This window comes from Malania oleifera, chromosome 1 (assembly GCF_029873635.1).
Source record: "Malania oleifera isolate guangnan ecotype guangnan chromosome 1, ASM2987363v1, whole genome shotgun sequence".
NCBI lineage: Eukaryota > Viridiplantae > Streptophyta > Magnoliopsida > Santalales > Ximeniaceae > Malania > Malania oleifera.
In genome coordinates this window covers 17,758,132-17,777,081 of record NC_080417.1, presented here as the reverse complement: position 1 = coordinate 17,777,081, position 18,950 = coordinate 17,758,132, and the positions used below count along the sequence as shown (strand labels likewise).

The 18,950-nt window shown below is 38.3% G+C and overlaps 1 protein-coding gene across 2 annotated transcripts; it reads right to left on the bottom strand.

The window, feature by feature from the left end:
- Positions 1–15,731: 15,731 nt before the first annotated feature.
- Positions 15,732–18,694, bottom strand: LOC131158779 (triacylglycerol lipase OBL1-like). Of its 2 annotated transcripts, XM_058113643.1 has the most exons (5): positions 17,986–18,694; positions 17,355–17,548; positions 17,210–17,243; positions 16,499–17,112; positions 15,732–16,390 (listed from the first exon to the last, which is right to left on the bottom strand). In XM_058113643.1, exons 1-5 carry the CDS (start codon positions 18,302–18,304, stop codon positions 16,079–16,081), a joined length of 1,473 nt encoding a protein of 490 aa, XP_057969626.1. In that variant the 5' UTR covers positions 18,305–18,694; the 3' UTR covers positions 15,732–16,078. The 2 variants fall into 2 exon arrangements, with proteins under 2 accessions (XP_057969626.1, XP_057969635.1); XM_058113652.1 differs by lacking the exons at positions 17,210–17,243; positions 17,355–17,548 and having other exon boundaries at positions 17,986–18,561.
- Positions 18,695–18,950: the final 256 nt, after the last annotated feature.

The window sequence follows — 18,950 nt, the reverse complement described above, 5'->3', positions numbered from 1 at the left end:
TAATATTCTTGGTTGAGTGATTGAATTACTTTTATTTTATTGATTGATTTGTTAATTTAAATTTCTATATTTTCAAGTGTGAGTATCATTTATCAATTGTGTTTTTCCTTAGTATCATAAGAAAAAGTTTTAAAAACAATAAAATTTAAAAGAATCCAATTCACCCCCCCCTCTTGGGAAGCTATTCCTAATTTCATAAACAAAATAAAAATCGTTACTACCAAAACTTATACATCACTGCTATAATCCACTGAAAAAATGGGGGTATTTTTGTTTGATCTCATCTTCAAGCTCCCAAGATGCTTCTTCTATCGCGTGATTCTTCCACAAATTTTACTAATGATATTTTCTTGCTGCTCAATTCTTCTTCTTTTTAATCTAAAATCTGTACTGGAACTTCCTCGTATGCTAAAGCATCACTGAGTTCTAATTTTGCATAGCTGATAATATGTGAAAGATCTGGGACGTATTTCCTTAGCATACAAACATGAAATACGTCATGCATTCTGAATAGAGATGGTGGTAAAGCTAGCCGATAGACAATTGACCCAATCTTCTCGAGTATCTCAAATGGGCCAATGAACCTAGGGCTTAACTTACCCTTCTTCCCAAACCTCAAGATTCCCTTTAGTGGTGCTATTTTCAGAAATACATGATCACCCACTTCAAATTTCAATTCCCGGCGGCGAGTATCCGCTTAACTTTTCTATCGACTCTGTGCTGCATTGATTTTATCTCATATAATTCAGACTTTATCGTACACCTGCTGTATTATTTCTGGTCCCAAAACTTGTCTCTCTCCTAGCTTACTCCAGTATAAACTAGAATGACACCTCCTACCATAAAGCACTTCATAAGGTGTCATCCCTATGCTAGCCTGATAGTTGTTGTTGTAGGAAAACACCACCAGTGGAAAATACCGAGTCCAACTACCCCAAAAATCGACACGCTCGCAGCATATCCTCAAGTACTTGGATCATTCTCTCTGTCTGACCGTCTATTTGAGGATGGAAAGCGGTGCTAAATGGCAACTGAGTCCCTAAAGCCTCTTGTAAGCTCTTCTAGAACCGCGATGTAAGTGTTCGGGTTTCCTATTTGGGTCTAGGGCTTTTCCCCCCTATCCTATTTAACCCTTCTCTTTCTCTTCCTGCATAGGCAGCCCCCATGGCTCCCCATTCTCCTCTTCTCCTTCTTCTTCTTTTTCTTCTTCTTCTTTAGTTTGTTTTATTTGTTCTTTTCAATTTTCCTTTGCTCCTTGTCTCTTCTCTCTTGTTCTTCCCTGCTCTCCTTCTTCTCTTCTCTCCAATTTCTCTGCTTTCTCTTGCCCAACCTCCAGCCTTTCTACTGTACGTGAATCAACAAACCACCCGTGAGCCTCCACGAGCTACTGCACAGTCCATAGCACAGCACCCTGCTGCCACGGCCTAAAGCTTTCATGGCTTTTCTTTTTCTCTTTCTCTCATCTTTTCTTTCTTTTTATATAATTTTTGGTTAGTTGAATAAGTGTTAAATGTTATCTTTTGAAGATTATTTAAAGTTTTGAATTTGAATATTGTGTTAGTCGAATAATTGTTAAGTATTAATTTTCTTTGGGTTATTTGAAATTTTGAATTGCGAATGTTTTTAATTTTTGGTTCTTTTTGAAGCTCAGCTTAATTAGGGTCAGATTTATCAAAGTTTGCATTTTTATTGTGTTTCGATAGCATTTAAATTTAGATTTTTGTTTGTGTTTTTTTATTTTGGTTCGAGTTCTTGATTTTGGTTAAAGTTTCGATTTTTAATGTGTGTGTGTGTGTGATTGAGTTTCCATTATGTGCTTTAATTCCATGATTAATGTTACCATTTTTAATTAGTGCGTGTTTCGATGTTTCCTTAGGTAGATTAGAGTTTCCATTCTTGCATGTTTTAGTTCCATGTTTTAGGTTTCCAGTTTTTATTAATGCGTGTCCCAATGTTTCTTTAAGTAGACGTAGGGTTTCTATTCTTGTTTTCTTTTATTTAGTGAATATTAGTTTAGAGTTTTAAATTACGTGTCATTTAATTCATCAAAAGTGAAATTGAACCATCTTGAAAACCTGAATCTGAACTGAGTTCAGTACCTTTTTAATTTCGATTGGAAAGACATAAAATCTGAGATTAAAACGCATTCCCTGAGGAGACGATCTAGCCCTTGGGCTTAGTATTACACGACAAAACTCCTATACTTGGGATAGCTTCCGAGCTGCTCATTTTTTGAGTGAGTCAAGTTTTTGGATGAGCATTCGCATGTGACACTGTGCACGTACACGTGCAGGGTTTTAAAAACAAAAAATCAAAAAAATAAAAATAAAAATCAAAGAAAGAGAGAAAGAAAGGAGGAGCATTGAGGAATTACATTGCACTATGTCATGCTTAACACTTTGTATAACCTTCACATACTTGCGTATAACTTAAGAATGACACACTTGAGTCAATTATGCATAGTTTCTCTTTATATGACTTTATGACTCCATGAGGAATCGATTGGTAGTACATTCGTGTTAATTTGACTATATAATTTCTTGCATTTATACGGCATCTCACGAGGCTGAATAAACACATTCACGTGATTCATTGCACTTAGGGTTTCCTGTGAGCACTGAGAGAGCACCCGTGGCGACTATGACACCTTTGTGAGATATTCTTGAGCTATTTATCGTCCTTTTGAGTGTTAATATCAAATCAGAGTTCATAGAACTCAATTCTCTTTTTCTGGATGATTCCTTGTACACTAGTCTTTATTTTTGATTTGCTAGCCTAGAGGTGACACCTAGTGGGGAGATAGAAACCTAGGTCTTGTAGCCTACTCAAAATGTGAAAACTAAGCCACCCCTAGAGATAAACATAATTCATGGACCCCTATTCGAGCTTAATTCCCATTGATTGTTTGAAGATTACAAAAGAAGTGTAATATTGTCCTTATTGCTCAAGAAAAGACAAAAAATAGAGAATGAGCAGAAAAAAGAATAAGCAATACACATGCGCATGAAATGAAATGTCAATGTCGGCCCAAATACATATCACAAAAATTCAAGGATGACACATATTTTCCACGTATGAAGATGCTTCAACCGGTTAATGCCTCAGATGTATTCACGACAAGTTTGTGAGTAAGTTGATCTAGGGTGGTTTCAGTTGGATATGGCGAGTAGGTGAGAAGATGCTAGGGTGACGGACCCGACACCTCATAGATAGGTTAGATCCTTTCCAGACTAGTCCACTCCATATACTTAGCTTTGTTCCTTTTAATATGTGGGATGTTTGATCGCGACACTCCTTCTTATATATGATGAGTGAACCCATTTTCTTTGAGTGTTCTTGAGGGTATACCAATTAGGCCGAGTCAAAGCGACCGTTCTGTAGGTATCCACTGGCGTCCTAGGTGTACTGAGTCACACACATCACACACACCTCGAGAGTTTACCTGTTTATACTCGAACTTATATGATTGCATTAACTCTGAATGTTCCATTGATTAACTTCATGTGAGTATGCTACTTTCAAATCACATATAAACGATGAAACTTGCATGAGTGACGTGCTTCAGAGTCGTGTGCATTGAATATGAACAAGCTTGTGTGAAATTCAGTTATGTTCTTGTATGTGAAGTGGTATAGTTATATCGCATGTGCATTGATTTCATGATCACCGGAGTATGTAGTTCTAGACACCACCCTGAGATTCATTCACATCATTTGCTAGAGACTAGCAAAACGTTAGTTGGGGGGTGTGATTACGCGCCGAAACTGCGTAATTGGACGTTTAACCCGAGCTTTACGGTTTATATTTTTAATTAAATATCCAAAATTGTCCAATATTTTAATAAAATGCCAAAATCATCATTCTTGAACTTTATTGCACTATTTATGAGAATTTGGTAATTTTTTGTCGCAGGAAAATTCCCGAGAATCAAAACCGACACTTGTTCATATTTTATGCATAACTTTTTCGTTCGAGCTCCGATCGAGACGATTCAAATTTATAGAGAAAGAGGAAAGGATCATCTACAACTTTAGTGTTTTGAGTTTTGTGAGATACGGGTTCCAGAAGAGTCAGATTTGCGATGAATAGAGAATGAAAAAAATTAAAAAATATAGCAATTCGGGTTTCCTATTTGGGTCTAGGGCTTTTCCCCCCTATCCTATTTAACCCTTCTCTTTCTCTTCCTGCATAGGCAGCCCCCATGGCTCCCCATTCTCCTCTTCTCCTTCTTCTTCTTTTTCTTCTTCTTCTTTAGTTTGTTTTATTTGTTCTTTTCAATTTTCCTTTGCTCCTTGTCTCTTCTCTCTTGTTCTTCCCTGCTCTCCTTCTTCTCTTCTCTCCAATTTCTCTGCTTTCTCTTGCCCAACCTCCAGCCTTTCTACTGTACGTGAATCAACAAACCACCCGTGAGCCTCCACGAGCTACTGCACAGTCCATAGCACAGCACCCTGCTGCCACGGCCTAAAGCTTTCATGGCTTTTCTTTTTCTCTTTCTCTCATCTTTTCTTTCTTTTTATATAATTTTTGGTTAGTTGAATAAGTGTTAAATGTTATCTTTTGAAGATTATTTAAAGTTTTGAATTTGAATATTGTGTTAGTCGAATAATTGTTAAGTATTAATTTTCTTTGAGTTATTTGAAATTTTGAATTGCGAATGTTTTTAATTTTTGGTTCTTTTTGAAGCTCAGCTTAATTAGGGTCAGATTTATCAAAGTTTGCATTTTTATTGTGTTTCGATAGCATTTAAATTTAGATTTTTGTTTGTGTTTTTTTATTTTGGTTCAAGTTCTTGATTTTTGTTAAAGTTTCAATTTTTAATGTGTGTGTGTGTGATTGAGTTTCCATTATGTGCTTTAATTCCATGATTAATGTTACCATTTTTAATTAGTGCGTGTTTCGATGTTTCCTTAGGTAGATTAGAGTTTCCATTCTTGCATGTTTTAGTTCCATGTTTTAGGTTTCTAGTTTTTATTAACGCGTGTCCCAATGTTTCTTTAAGTAGACGTAGGGTTTCTATTCTTGTTTTCTTTTATTTAGTGAATATTAGTTTAGAGTTTTAAATTACGTGTCATTTAATTCATCAAAAGTGAAATTGAACCATCTTGAAAACCCGAATCTGAACTGAGTTCAGGACCTTTTTAATTTCGATTGGAAAGACATAAAATCTGAGATTAAAACGCATTCCCTGAGGAGACGATCTAGCCCTTGGGCTTAGTATTACACGACAAAACTCCTATACTTGGAATAGCTTCCGAGCTGCTCATTTTTTGAGTGAGTCAAGTTTTTGACCAAGTATAGGAGTTTTGTCGTGTAATACTAAGCCCAAGGGCTAGATCGTCTCCTCAGGGAATGCGTTTTAATCTCAGATTTTATGTCTTTCCAATCGAAATTAAAAAGGTACTGAACTCAGTTCAGATTCGGGTTTTCAAGATGGTTCAATTTCACTTTTGATGAATTAAATGACACGTAATTTAAAACTCTAAACTAATATTCACTAAATAAAAGAAAACAAGAATAGAAACCCTACGTCTACTTAAAGAAACATTGGGACACGCGTTAATAAAAACTAGAAACCTAAAACATGGAACTAAAACATGCAAGAATGGAAACTCTAATCTACCTAAGGAAACATCGAAACACGCACTAATTAAAAATGGTAACATTAATCATGGAATTAAAGCACATAATGGAAACTCAATCACACACACACATTAAAAATCGAAACTTTAACAAAAATCAAGAACTCGAACCAAAATAAAAAAACACAAACAAAAATCTAAATTTAAATGCTATCGAAACACAATAAAAATGCAAACTTTGATAAATCTGACCCTAATTAAGCTGAGCTTCAAAAAGAACCAAAAATTAAAAACATTCGCAATTCAAAATTTCAAATAACCCAAAGAAAATTAATACTTAACAATTATTCGACTAACACAATATTCAAATTCAAAACTTTAAATAATCTTCAAAAGATAACATTTAACACTTATTCAACTAACCAAAAATTATATAAAAAGAAAGAAAAGATGAGAGAAAGAGAAAAAGAAAAGCCATGAAAGCTTTAGGCCGTGGCAGCAGGGTGCTGTGCTATGGACTGTGCAGTAGCTCGTGGAGGCTCACGGGTGGTTTGTTGATTCACGTACAGCAGCAAGGCTGGAGGTTGGGCAAGAGAAAGCAGAGAAATTGGAGAGAAGAGAAGAAGGAGAGCAGGGAAGAACAAGAGAGAAGAGACAAGGAGCAAAGCAAAATTGAAAAGAACAAATAAAACAAACTAAAGAAGAAGAAGAAAAAGAAGAAGAATGAGAAGAGGAGAATGGGGAGCCATGGGGGCTGCCTATGCAGGAAGAGAAAGAGAAGGGTTAAATAGGATAGGGGGTAAAAGCCCTAGACCCAAATAGGAAACCCGAATTGCTATATTTTTTAATTTTTTTCATTCTCTATTCATCGCAAATCTGACTCTTCTGGAACCCGTATCTCACAAAACTCAAAACACTAAAGTTGTAGATGATCCTTTCCTCTTTCTCTATAAATTTGAATCGTCTCGATCGGAGCTCGAACGAAAAAGTTATGCATAAAATACGAACAGGTGTCGGTTTTGATTCCCGGGAATTTTCCTGCGACAAAAAATTACCAAATTCTCATAAATAGTGCAATAAAGTTCAAGAATGATGATTTTGGAATTTTATTAAAATATTGGACAATTTTGGATATTTAATTAAAAATATAAACCGTAAAGCTCGGGTTAAACGTCCAATTACGCAGTTTCGGCGCGTAATCACACCTGCTGTATTATTTCTGGTCCCAAAACTTGTCTCTCTCCTAGCTTACTCCAGTATAAACTAGAATGACACCTCCTACCATAAAGCACTTCATAAGGTGTCATGCCTATGCTAGCCTGATAGTTGTTGTTGTAGGAAAACACCACCAGTGGAAAATACCGAGTCCAACTACCCCAAAAATCGACACGCTCGCAGCATATCCTCAAGTACTTGGATCATTCTCTCTGTCTGACCGTCTATTTGAGGATGGAAAGCGGTGCTAAATGGCAACTGAGTCCCTAAAGCCTCTTGTAAGCTCTTCTAGAACCGCGATGTAAAACATGGATCAGGATCTAAGACTATGGACATCAACACTCCATGGGGTCGAACAATCTCTTATACATAAATTTCTGCTAATCTATTCATAGGGTAGCTAACCTTAATGAGCAGAAAATGAGCCGTCTTTGTCAGCCTGTCAACAATCACCCAAATGGCATTCTGACTATACAGCGCTGGCGGTAGCCCAGTGACAAAATCCATAGATATATGGCCCCACTTCCATTCAAGAATGAAAAGTGGTAGCAACTAACCAGCTAGCCTCTGGTGCTCAGCCTTAACGTACTGACACATCAAGCACTGTTGCACAATTTCTGTAATTTCCCTAGTCGTGCCGCTCCACCAGAAATACTCTTACAAATCCTTATACATTTTTCGTGCTTCCAAGATGAACAGTGTATAAAGATTACTGAGCCTCTTCTAGAATTGTTCTCCTAATGCTATCATCTGCATGAATGCACAATCTGGTGCAAAATCTGAGAGCCCCATCATCTGAAATGTTGAATTCTTCTCCTTGGCCATCTTGTATTATGGCTATCACTTCTGCTAATTCTAGATCATCCCTTTGAGCAGCTATAATCCTTTCATATAGTGTAGGTTATACAACCAGACTGGCAATAAAATGCCTAGGGATCATCTTCCACTAACTCCACACCAGGCATTTCCAAGTCCATCTGAATTGGGTGCTGAATTGCAACTACTAACTGTGTTGTATCCTCTTATTTATGACTGAGTGCATCAGCCACCACATTTGCTTTACTTGGGTGGAAACTAATGGTGCAATCGTAGTCCTTAATGAGTTCTAACCACCTCCTTTGCCACATATTCAACTCTTTTTGTGTAAAGAAATACTTTAGACTCTTTTGATTAGAAAATATTTCACATCTCTTACCATATAAGTAATGTCTCCAAATTTCAGTGCGTGCACCACCGCAGCCAATTCCGAATCGTGAGTAGGGTAGTTCTTTTCATATTATTTCAACTGCCTAGAAGCATATGCTACCACCCTACCATGCTGTATCGGTACACAATCGAGTCCTTTCAAAAATGCGTCACTATAAATTACATAATCATCACCTCTTGATGAAATCGTCAGTACTAGTGCAGTGACAAGCTGCTGCTTTAATTCCTAAAAACTTTGCTCGCACTTTTCATCTCACACAAATCTAGAATTCTTCCTAATCAAACGTATGAGAGGTCCTGAAAAAACTGAAAACCCCTCAACAAAACGACGGTAATAGTCTGCCAGTCCCAAGAAACTTCTGACTTCTTGCACATTCTTCATTCTGGCCCAATTCACCACTGCATCAATTTTGCTGGGATCCACTGAAATACCATCTCTTGAGATTACATGGCCCAAAAACGCAACCTTCCCAAGCCAGAATTCACACTTGCTAAACTTGGCATAGAGCTTTTCCTCCCTGAGCCTCTACAGTACTCGTCTCAAATGCACCTCATGATCCTAAAAACTCTTCGAGTAAACCAGTATGTCATCGATAAAAACCACTACAAACTTATCTGGATACTGGTGGAAAACTCTATTTATAAAGTCCTTGAATACAGCTGTGGCATTCGTCAAACCAAAAGGCATAACGAGAAATTCACAGTGCCCATACCTGGTCCTAAAGGTTGTCTTCGCAACGTCCTCTGGTTTTACCCTCACCTTATGATAACCTGATCTGAGGTCGATCTTGGAATACACCCGTGTAACTTGGAGCTAATCAAATAAACCATCTATATAGGGTAGAAGACATTTTTTCTTAATAGTAACCTTGTTTATCTCTCTGTAATCAATACACATCATCATAGACCCGTCTTTCTTCTTTACGAATAATACTAGAGCTCCCCATGGTTACACACTAGGTCATATAAATCCCTTATATAGTAAGTCTTGCAACTAATATGTTAATTCTCTCAATTCAGCTGGAACCATACGGTGCTGGAGCCATACGGTAGGGAACCTTGGAGATCGGCGCTGTCCCTAGAGGTAAATCTATAGCAAAGTCCACCTCGTGTTTGGGAGGCAACCCTAGAAGCTCTTTTGGAAAAATATCTGGAAATTCTTGTTCTACAGGTGTACTATCAATCTTTGATTCATTTTCTGAAACTTCCTTTACAAAAGCCACAAACCCCTGACTTCCTCCCAAGAGCAAACTGCACACCTGCATGGCTAACACCAGCTGCGACGGAGTCTGTATGTGTGAACCAATAAACCTGAATTTCTATTCACCAAGGGGTCTGAAAATTACATCTTTCTGATGGCAATCAATGCTAGCATGATTAACTACCAACTGATTCATACCCAGTATTACATCAAACCCACACATATCTAACACGATTAGGTCAGCTGGTAGCACTCTCCCCTAAATCTCTATATGACAACCTCTGAGTACCCTTTGACACCTCATCACTGACCCAGATGATGTAGTTACTGATAATTCTCTATCTAATAACTGGGTCTCACTTCTAAATAATTTAACATAGGATGTAGAGACAAAGCAATTAGTAGCACCTGAATCAAATAAAACAATAACGGAATGTGCTAAAATAGTAAAAGTACCTGTTACCACATCCGTAGCAACCTCAACATCACCCAATGTCAATGCGTAAACCCTCGTCAAGGCCATATTCCTATGTTGGCCTCCATGAAGTGCTTGATATCCTCTCAAATAGGGCCTAGGAGCTAGAACCTGGTTTGGCGGACCTGGGCATGCACGTGCCATGTGGCTGGGTCTCCCACAGCAGTAACAAACATCTCTCCCTACTCGGCGTTCCCCCAAATGTCGTCTCTCGCATATCTGACACACCGGGAAGGTCTGTACACCCTGATCTCACAAGGTCTTGTCATTTGCCTCTGATCTCCTCTATCACGGCCTCCCCTCCATGGACCTCTACTGGAGCCAGCCTGAAATCCCTGAGGCGTAGGCCTTTTCCTTTGACTTTGAGCTGCTATACCTCTATGTATACCACTCTCGATAATTGCAGCTCCCTCTACAATCTCTGTAAATTTTTTAGCCCAGAAACCAATCACCTGCTCAAACAAGTTCTGCCTCAAACCCTTTTCAAACATTCTTGCCTTTTTCTCTTCATCTGGTGCTAAATGTGGGGCAAAACACGACAACTCAATAAATCGAGCTGCGTACTGAAATACGGTCATCTGCCCTTGTATTAGATGCATAAACTCTACTGCCTTTATGCTCTGAACAATAGCGAGGAAATATCGCTCGAAGAACAGCTCCTTGAATCGATCTCTTGTCACTGGCACTTGAACCAGCCTCTGTTCCTCAATCAGTCGCGTTGACCTCCATAAGCGCTTCGCTTCCCCTGATACTTTAAATGCTACAAATACCACCTTCTGTTCATCCGTACATGGATGTATAGCCAACGTTTCTTCAATGTCATAGACCCAATTTTCAGCTAGAATCGAGTCGTCATTTCCAACAAAAGATAGAGGCTTCATCTGCATAAACTGCTTGATCGTGCAGCTACGCTCCCCAGAGCTCCTAGCCATTTCAGCCATCACCTGCTGGGTGACGCTACGTAGTACTGCGTTAGTATCTCCACCTCCTATGCTGGAAGGTCCTGACCTATCTTCCCCAGCATTCGTGTCACTGCTTCCTGGATCCACCCTAAAAAACAAGGAAAACGCTTTAAGAACCTTATCTGCTGTACAAACCTATCTATTTCATTCGACTTGAACCTCATATTCATAGTTAACGACTTTACCTAATCTTAATTCAAAATCTGACTCTACAACTTGGACACACGACCCAACGATAGTTTACTATGGTTTTCCTAAAATTGTCATCCTAGGAAAAATACAGAAACCACCACGGAAATCCTATACTTAGATTACAGAACAAACCTTAAATCCTTTCTTATACTCTGGTATTGCTTCTGCTGCACTCTAAAGTCTACAGAACCTAACAACCTAGGCTCTGATACCAAACTGTTACAACCTGCTAAATTTTTTTTTTCTACATATATACTGAAATTTACACTACGTTGATATCTTCCAATAATAATTTAACTATCAACCTAAGCAGCGAGAAGCAAAATTCATATTTCCACAACCACAAAAATATACAATACTAGAGTGCCAGAATATCCCCAAAATACACATATACAGCTGAACTAAGGCTACACAAAAAAAATACTCCTTTTCCTAAACACTCACCCTATTGAATGGGCAGCACTGTAGCCCCCTCTATCTACAAGCCTGATCTGCTCGCTTAACTGGATTACCTGAAAAAAATATTAATTTAATGGGATAAGACGATGCTTAGTAAGACGAAATATGCTATTGCTAGTGTGTGGCAAGTGAGTTACATTTCCATAACTATATGATTTAAATATATCATGAATAATTGAATCTGAGAATATAGGTATAAATATATACAATATAGTTTTTATCTACGTTGCTTAACATACCTGTCTTTATAAATTTTCTATTCATAATACTTCTAGAATACATAAATACATCCACTGTTTCTATAAAAATGTATATAGACATAATAACTGAGAAAACTTCCCTGGATAGCTGTATGTCATGATTTAACCCCTTATGACAGAGTTGTTCGGCCGTAGGCGGGATCTACCACTAGCTAGCCTTCCAGAATAAATCACTATACTCCGACAGTTAGGTCGGCCCCTTCAATCCATATCTGATGGGGAGCCTGTCCACAACATAGGCACAATCAACTTCTGAATACCACATATTATCTGAATATGTGGTTGCACTCTGAATTGTATATAGCTACAGTACCGTGCTCTATAAAATGATAAGTAATGGTCCATCAGCGTCTGATACTATATAATACGTTTCTATATACAACTATCTATTTTACCATGATTCCGTATTAACTGTATTAACCGTGACGCTATAATAAACTATATCTATATCAACTGTGTTTCAGAGATAATCTGTAAATCAGTATGTCATGGTATTGAAAACTGTATAATCATGATATTCTAAAAAAAAAAATACTATAAAACATGTTCCCTATTTGTATATTCTATAAAACATAATCCTGAAAATACTGTAAAACATGTGTCCTATACTATATCCATATTCTCACGCCACACAGTAATTTAATACATCTTAAACATAATTAAAAAACTGTATAATTTCCTACTGTGAATAATAATCTAGTAAAAACATATAATTTATACTGAAATCATACTAGTATTACCTAGCATAGCATATTTCCCTCACCCGATTCCTATTACTGTGACGGGTCCTACACCTACAGGGTTCCCCACTCAATACCCTGAAAATAACATTTACCAGAACAAAATATCACTATTTCTTCAACTACTACATTTCCTACAACTGCTGGAAAGCCAAATATTGCATAAAAGACTTTATCCTGAATTTGGGATGAAATTCAACTTCATCTGACCAATGATTCGCTCCAGTAGACTTGGAGAGAACTTTTCCAGGAGCATCGTGGTGGTCTCAGATCGTCGATTTGGCGAGAAATGGGGCCGAAATCAAACAGAGAATAGAGAGAAACCGTAAAGGAGAGAGAGAGAAGAGACTTTTCCGCTAAAAATCCAAGATTAGGACTATTTATACCATGGGCTTCGTCGATGAGCCACGTCACCTCGCGAATGAGGCCAAGAGGGAGGTTCGTCAATGAATGCCTTCTCCTCGTCGATGAAATTATGAATTTGGAAAAACAGCCTCTCGGTATCTCCTCATCGATGAGGTCCTTTATACCCTCGTCGACGAATCCCCTGCATTCGTCGATGAGACCCTGATTAAATTCCTTGGGTTATTACAAGTATGGTCATCCCTATAGGCCATATATGCATATTAGAAAATATATAAAGGCATGAACTAATAGTCATAACCTAGAACAATCCATATCTATTCATATGAATTGATGCATATGAATCCTGTAAGTTCTTTCTATAGGATTGGAGTTGGGATCCACTAATTATTCGATGATTATGCTAGGATGAAATTTAATATTCAATTATTTTCACTCATCCTTTCAAAAATATTTGAACATTAATTTTATCATAATCATCTATATACAAGGTTTTACTTTTGGAAAAATTCTTGTCGAAATTTTGACAGCTTGTCGTCTGTAAGTTGGATGTTTTCTCATAAAACCTATACCTAATAGATTCAGGAAAGCAATATATAGTTCAATTGAAGCATGTAAGAACCTATAATCCACTACCAGCATGCAATTTACATCAACTGCATCCACTATGCAGGAGGCACTCTAGACTAAGCATGCAATCTAGTAGTATAATCAACAGTCCATATAAAATGTAAACCATGCAACTAGAAACCATAAACAATAAATAACCATGGATGGTTAAGAATTCAGTGCAGTACTTATATGGACATTTAGGCATGAAATAAAAATGTGAAAGAATATATGCTTCCCTTGAGTTATGTGCTCAACTCATTTTATGTCTCAACTCATTTTTTCAGGTTCTTTAGCCAAGTGTTTTAAGATTTTCAATGATTCATACTCGGCTTTACATGATTAGGCTTAGAGGACCAAAAAGTCATAATAGATATTTCTTTAAGTGAACTAAGCCAAAATTTGCCTGTTTTCTTATGATTTGTAGTATGTAAGAGGCCCAAGTTAGAATGAATTTGAATTTTAGGTGCAACGACCACCAGAGGGCCTTCTTTTATCTCAATAACGGTATATCCTTAATTTACTAAAGGCCACAAAAATGTGGGAAGCTAAGACGATCTCATCCCCTATGGCATCAGCTCACTCTCTATCGACACATGACAGTGATCCCTTTCTTGATACAACTCTTTTTCGAAGCACTGTTGGATCACTACAATATTTATCGCACACTTGTCCCGACTTGGCATTTGTTCTTAACCGTGTGTGCCGATTTATGCATCGTCCAACTAAGCTACACTGACAGGCTGTGAAGCGCATACTCCAATATCTCAAGCATACATTATCTCATGGGCTTCTTATCACTAAGTCATCCACTCAACACCTTGAAGCATGTTACGATGCGGATTGGGCAGGTTGTCCTGGTGGTCATCGTTTCACAAGTGCGTGTTGTATTTTTATTGGCAAGAACTTAATTTCGTGGAGTTCTCGCAAACATCCAACAGTGTCCCGCTCAAGCACCGAGGCAGAATACAAGGCTCTCGCCAACACTGCTACCGAATTACAATGGATCAAATACCTTCTTCATGATCTGCGAGTTACACTTCCATGTGCTCCAACTCTTTGGTGTGACAACATAGACGCAACTTACATTTCAGCCAATCCAATATTTCATGCCCGCACCAAACATGTTGAGATAGATTTTCACTTTGTTTGTGACAAAGATGCTGCTAAAGATTTGATAGTCTCGTTCATCTCCACCCAAGACCATCTGCCGATGTTCTAACCAAACCAATAGTATCGTCGCAATTTCAAATACTCTGTTCCAAGCTCAACGTATGTGCCTCCCCGTTGCACTTGAAGGGGGGTGTTAAAGATTCTGTTGAAACTATCTCCAAGGATCTTAGAAGTGATCACCACAACAACAACTTAAATTCAAATAATGAAGATATCTCAACAACCTCTTAAATTCGAATAATGAAGATATCTCAACAATATTTTGTATTTAAATATTCTACTGTAATCTTGTAACAAACTCCTCTGTTTACATTTTATATATAGCAATGTAAACTCCTGCAACAATATGTAACAAGATAATATAGCAATATTTGTGTATTCAAACTCTAGCAAAATGCCTTTCCAATATCTACAGCCGGAATGAGTTTGCTGTGGGAAGGTTTTATAATCATCCATGGAGAGTTTATATTTGCTGCAAATCTCTCTTCCCCATAGGCTTTTCTTGTCTTGGTTGAAGTTCCAGAGCCATTTACGTAGTAGAGTGAAGTTGAATATTCGTAGGTGAGTTTGATCCCCATTCCTCCTTTCTCTTTTGGAACATGCATTGTTTCCCACTTGACGAGGTGATATTTGGATGCTTCCGAATCACCTCTCCACAAAAATAAAAAAAATAAAAAAATAAAGAAATAATTGTTGAATGCCTTCCAATTTATTTACTAACTTCACTACGATTGAAAGGATTTAAGATATAATAAACTGGAAAATTTGTTAGAAGGCTCTTGATTAAGGTCAATCTGTCATCGAGAGAGAGGTAGTTGGCCTTCCATGGGGCCAATTTTTTGTTAATATTTTCAATTATAGGATCCCATGTCTTTGTTGCTTTACACTTCGCCCCCGGTGGCAATCCGAGGTATATTGAGGGGGTTTGATCGGCTTTGCAACTCATAATATCAATTATTTTCTTAAGCCGTTATTGATCCAATGCCAAAGCATAATAGAGTGGTACAGAGCCATTTAATCTCCTTTGGGATGGCTTAACCTAGAGTATTAAGGTATCATTTGCGAGCATGAGATGAGAGATGGTGACACGGCCACTGCTACTTGGAATAGATACCCCTGTTATTAGCTTGGGATGATTAGTTTGAGGAGCAATTGAGATAAAATTTCCATGACCATTGTGAATAAGGAGAGAGTGGATCTCCGTGACCAAGGAGACACACTTCTTGGATTAGTGTAGTACTAGCTAGTTATAGAAATTGACTAGCATCCATTTGAGTGCCATAAAATTAAGAAGATATAATGAAATGAGTAGTTTATTAGACAACCTCAAAACACTCAACGTAGTACAGAACTTAGAATGAACAGCGCAAGTACTTTATGAAAATCACACTAATAAACACGAAGCATCCTTTCTTGTACATGGATAATAAAGAAACAACTCAGTATGAACAACGCAAGTGCTTTATGAAAATCACACTAATAAACACTAAGCTTACTTTCTTGTACACGGATAAAGAAACAACTTCAGCAAGCTAGCCATGATCATAGCATCCAATCCATGCATACTTCGGATATAGACAGATGATATTTTAGTCTCAAATACGAACTTGGTATATATAGAATGCACTAGCAATCCATATGTCATTACTGTTTGCGTTCTTTCTCTACTGTGCGCTCCTTCCCGGCTTTGCGCTCCTTCTCAGCTAAGTCATGGAGATGAGCAGCCAGAGATCCTAATCGGGTGGCGTTGTTATAATCTTGAGGAATATGTGCTGAAATGCCTGGCATTATTAGCCCAAACAACCTCACGGAAAATAATAACCACCCTTCTCTGTAAATTGGTCCTTTCGTGTATGGATAAATGAAGCCTCTTACTATCTCCCAGAATGCAATTACACTCATGGGTATTATCCCAAACAGTGACAAGTAGTTCATGAATGGCTCTTCTACAACGATCTACAATAAGAGAATCAGGGAGAAATTTGTGTTAGTGATTGCTTTATTACTGAGACAGAGAGAGAGAGAGAGCTGGGGGGGGGGGGGGGGGGAGAGGTGGATGCTTACGTCTCCTGAATAGAGGCAATTATAGAAAACACACGTTCCAAAGTGTCTAAACAGGTGACCAGAGTCGTCATAAGGAATCCTGGGCACCAGATCATTGCTGTAAACAAACCTGACATATCTCACGCCATGCTCTCTAAATCGCTTCGACACAAACTCTCCAAACTCACGATCCCCCACTCTGGGTTGCCCATACGTGTACACCCTTTCCAATCTCTCCAGCATCCATGACTCGTCATGCAATGCTAGGATGGACGGGAAGACGATAGCCAACGCACCCCCCAAGCTATGCCCTGTCACTATGAGTTTGGCCTTATCATTTGCACGCAATAGCTCCCTTAGCATTCCCCGGATGTGGTAGTAAGCTGTGGGTGGGGTGCTTCCGTCATCTTCAATCTCCTTCGGCCAGCCCCTTTTCTTTTGTAAGCCCATGGCTTTCATAAAACCTGCATGCATCTTCCCCACGCCTGGAAGCCTAAACCAGGAGAGATCGGCGTTGTTGTGCCAGTCATCGGCGTTGAATGGTTCGGTGCCCCTAAAGGATACAATGATAATCTCGGAGTCACCTTTTTTCTCACGCATCACAAATCCTTGTGTGCTACTCTTACCGTCATAGGCTGCACATATTTGCCGAAGAAATTAAGCAATTGACATTAATCACACGCGCACACACACACACACACATGTATATGTATAAGCTAGTTTGCTTCTTACAATTCCAGAAATTATATGCTCCTAGGAGTTCCATCTGCAGGCGCAAAACGACAATCATTTGATGGGAAAATGAAATTTCAATCTGTCCCAAAATTTTTCTGAATCTAAAAATACGTAATTGACTAATTGTCTAATTGCTACGCACCTTCCAGAGATCCTCAACTACGTGCTTAATATATGCATCGTTCTCGTAGGCTATTTTAGCAGCCAAAAAAGAGAGTGCTTCGTAATATCTGGGATCTCCATGTTTGATGTCAGGGTCTCGGTCAACTCGACTATCAAGATGTGCAACGATTGACAAGTAAGTTGCGGATGATTTATTTGGTTTCACCATCTTCCCTGTCATTTCACCAAATTTAAATGAATCATTTGGTATACCTATAGTATCTCCCCTCACATTAAACTCTCCTATAAATTGGTATAAACAAGACTATTTAATTTTCTACAATTAAATACGTCCCACTTCATTTTAGCTGGGATAAAAATTATTAGTCTTCTAATTAGAGCATTATGAGGTTGTACTGTATATAATTAATACCATGGCATAATCCTACTTTCACATGTATATGGATGATGGATCAGCGTTAGCGAGCCTTCAATGAGTTCATACATGGGATGGGATATAGGCTACTCGACCAGTATGGCTGGAGTCCTTTCCACATGCGTGTAGTGTAACGAAAGCAAACTAATTTCGTGGATGAGATATGGTCCAAGGGAGATCAAGAATTAATTAATTAAGCAACTAGTTAACTAAACTAATTGAAGGACAATTAAACCTCGTAAGATATTGAGCAAGAGGCTGCTAACTCTGCCGCCGTTATGAGTAAGAAGGTTGAGCCACATGGTCAAGAGGTCTCCCATCAAAGCCATGGGCATGGCCATGAGCAGCAGGAGCTTCTGTACACAGATTGAGATGAACAAGAACCATCCATCAACCATACTCAAGTTCTCCTCCTTCGGGGTCTCAACGTACTTCCTCTTCTTCTCCGTCTTGTCGGAGAACAAGATACGGAGCAGACCCTTCCCCCCAACCTCATGTGGCTTCAGGAGCATGTAGTTGCTGGCAAACGCCGTGCTCTCCACCTCAGCTGCCATGGCCAAAACTCACTTGCTATTGCATCAAATTTCAAATCCCCATACACCATTTATATAGCTAGCTAGCCAAACAATCAATGTTTAAGCTTGATCATTGCTGCAGGGCCTCTGAAATTAATTATATGCAAGGGACGGAGTTGCTGATCGCGAATTCGCTGCATGCGCGCAGGTGGCAGGTGCTGGGTTTAATTTGATGCATATATATCATTGATATATGGTAATCAATTAATTCAATCGTGACGATCGAGGCGTTCAAGTGCAGTCTGTTTTTTTTTGCACTTAACTGGGTTTGCAGACAACATGATTCGGCAGGAGTCTTTGCTTCGGCATGGCCGACGCACTTTGGCACATAGTATATCTTTTTTCTGTTTATTTTGGTCTTCTGATCGGATGGAGTCCGTCATTTTTTCCCCTCTATTAAGATGTAGGTTATGGACATGGCGCGCAATTCAATATCACCCATAAAAATTAATTTTAAAACAATGAGACTCTGCAAAATTATCAATTTTAAATCTTGATGTTCATATTATGGAGAGACTATTAGGTACATAAAATTTACCAAGCCATCTAAATTAATTTAATAAAAATGGTGATAATTTATATATTAGATAATATAAATAATAAGAAAAATTATTACATAGACCAA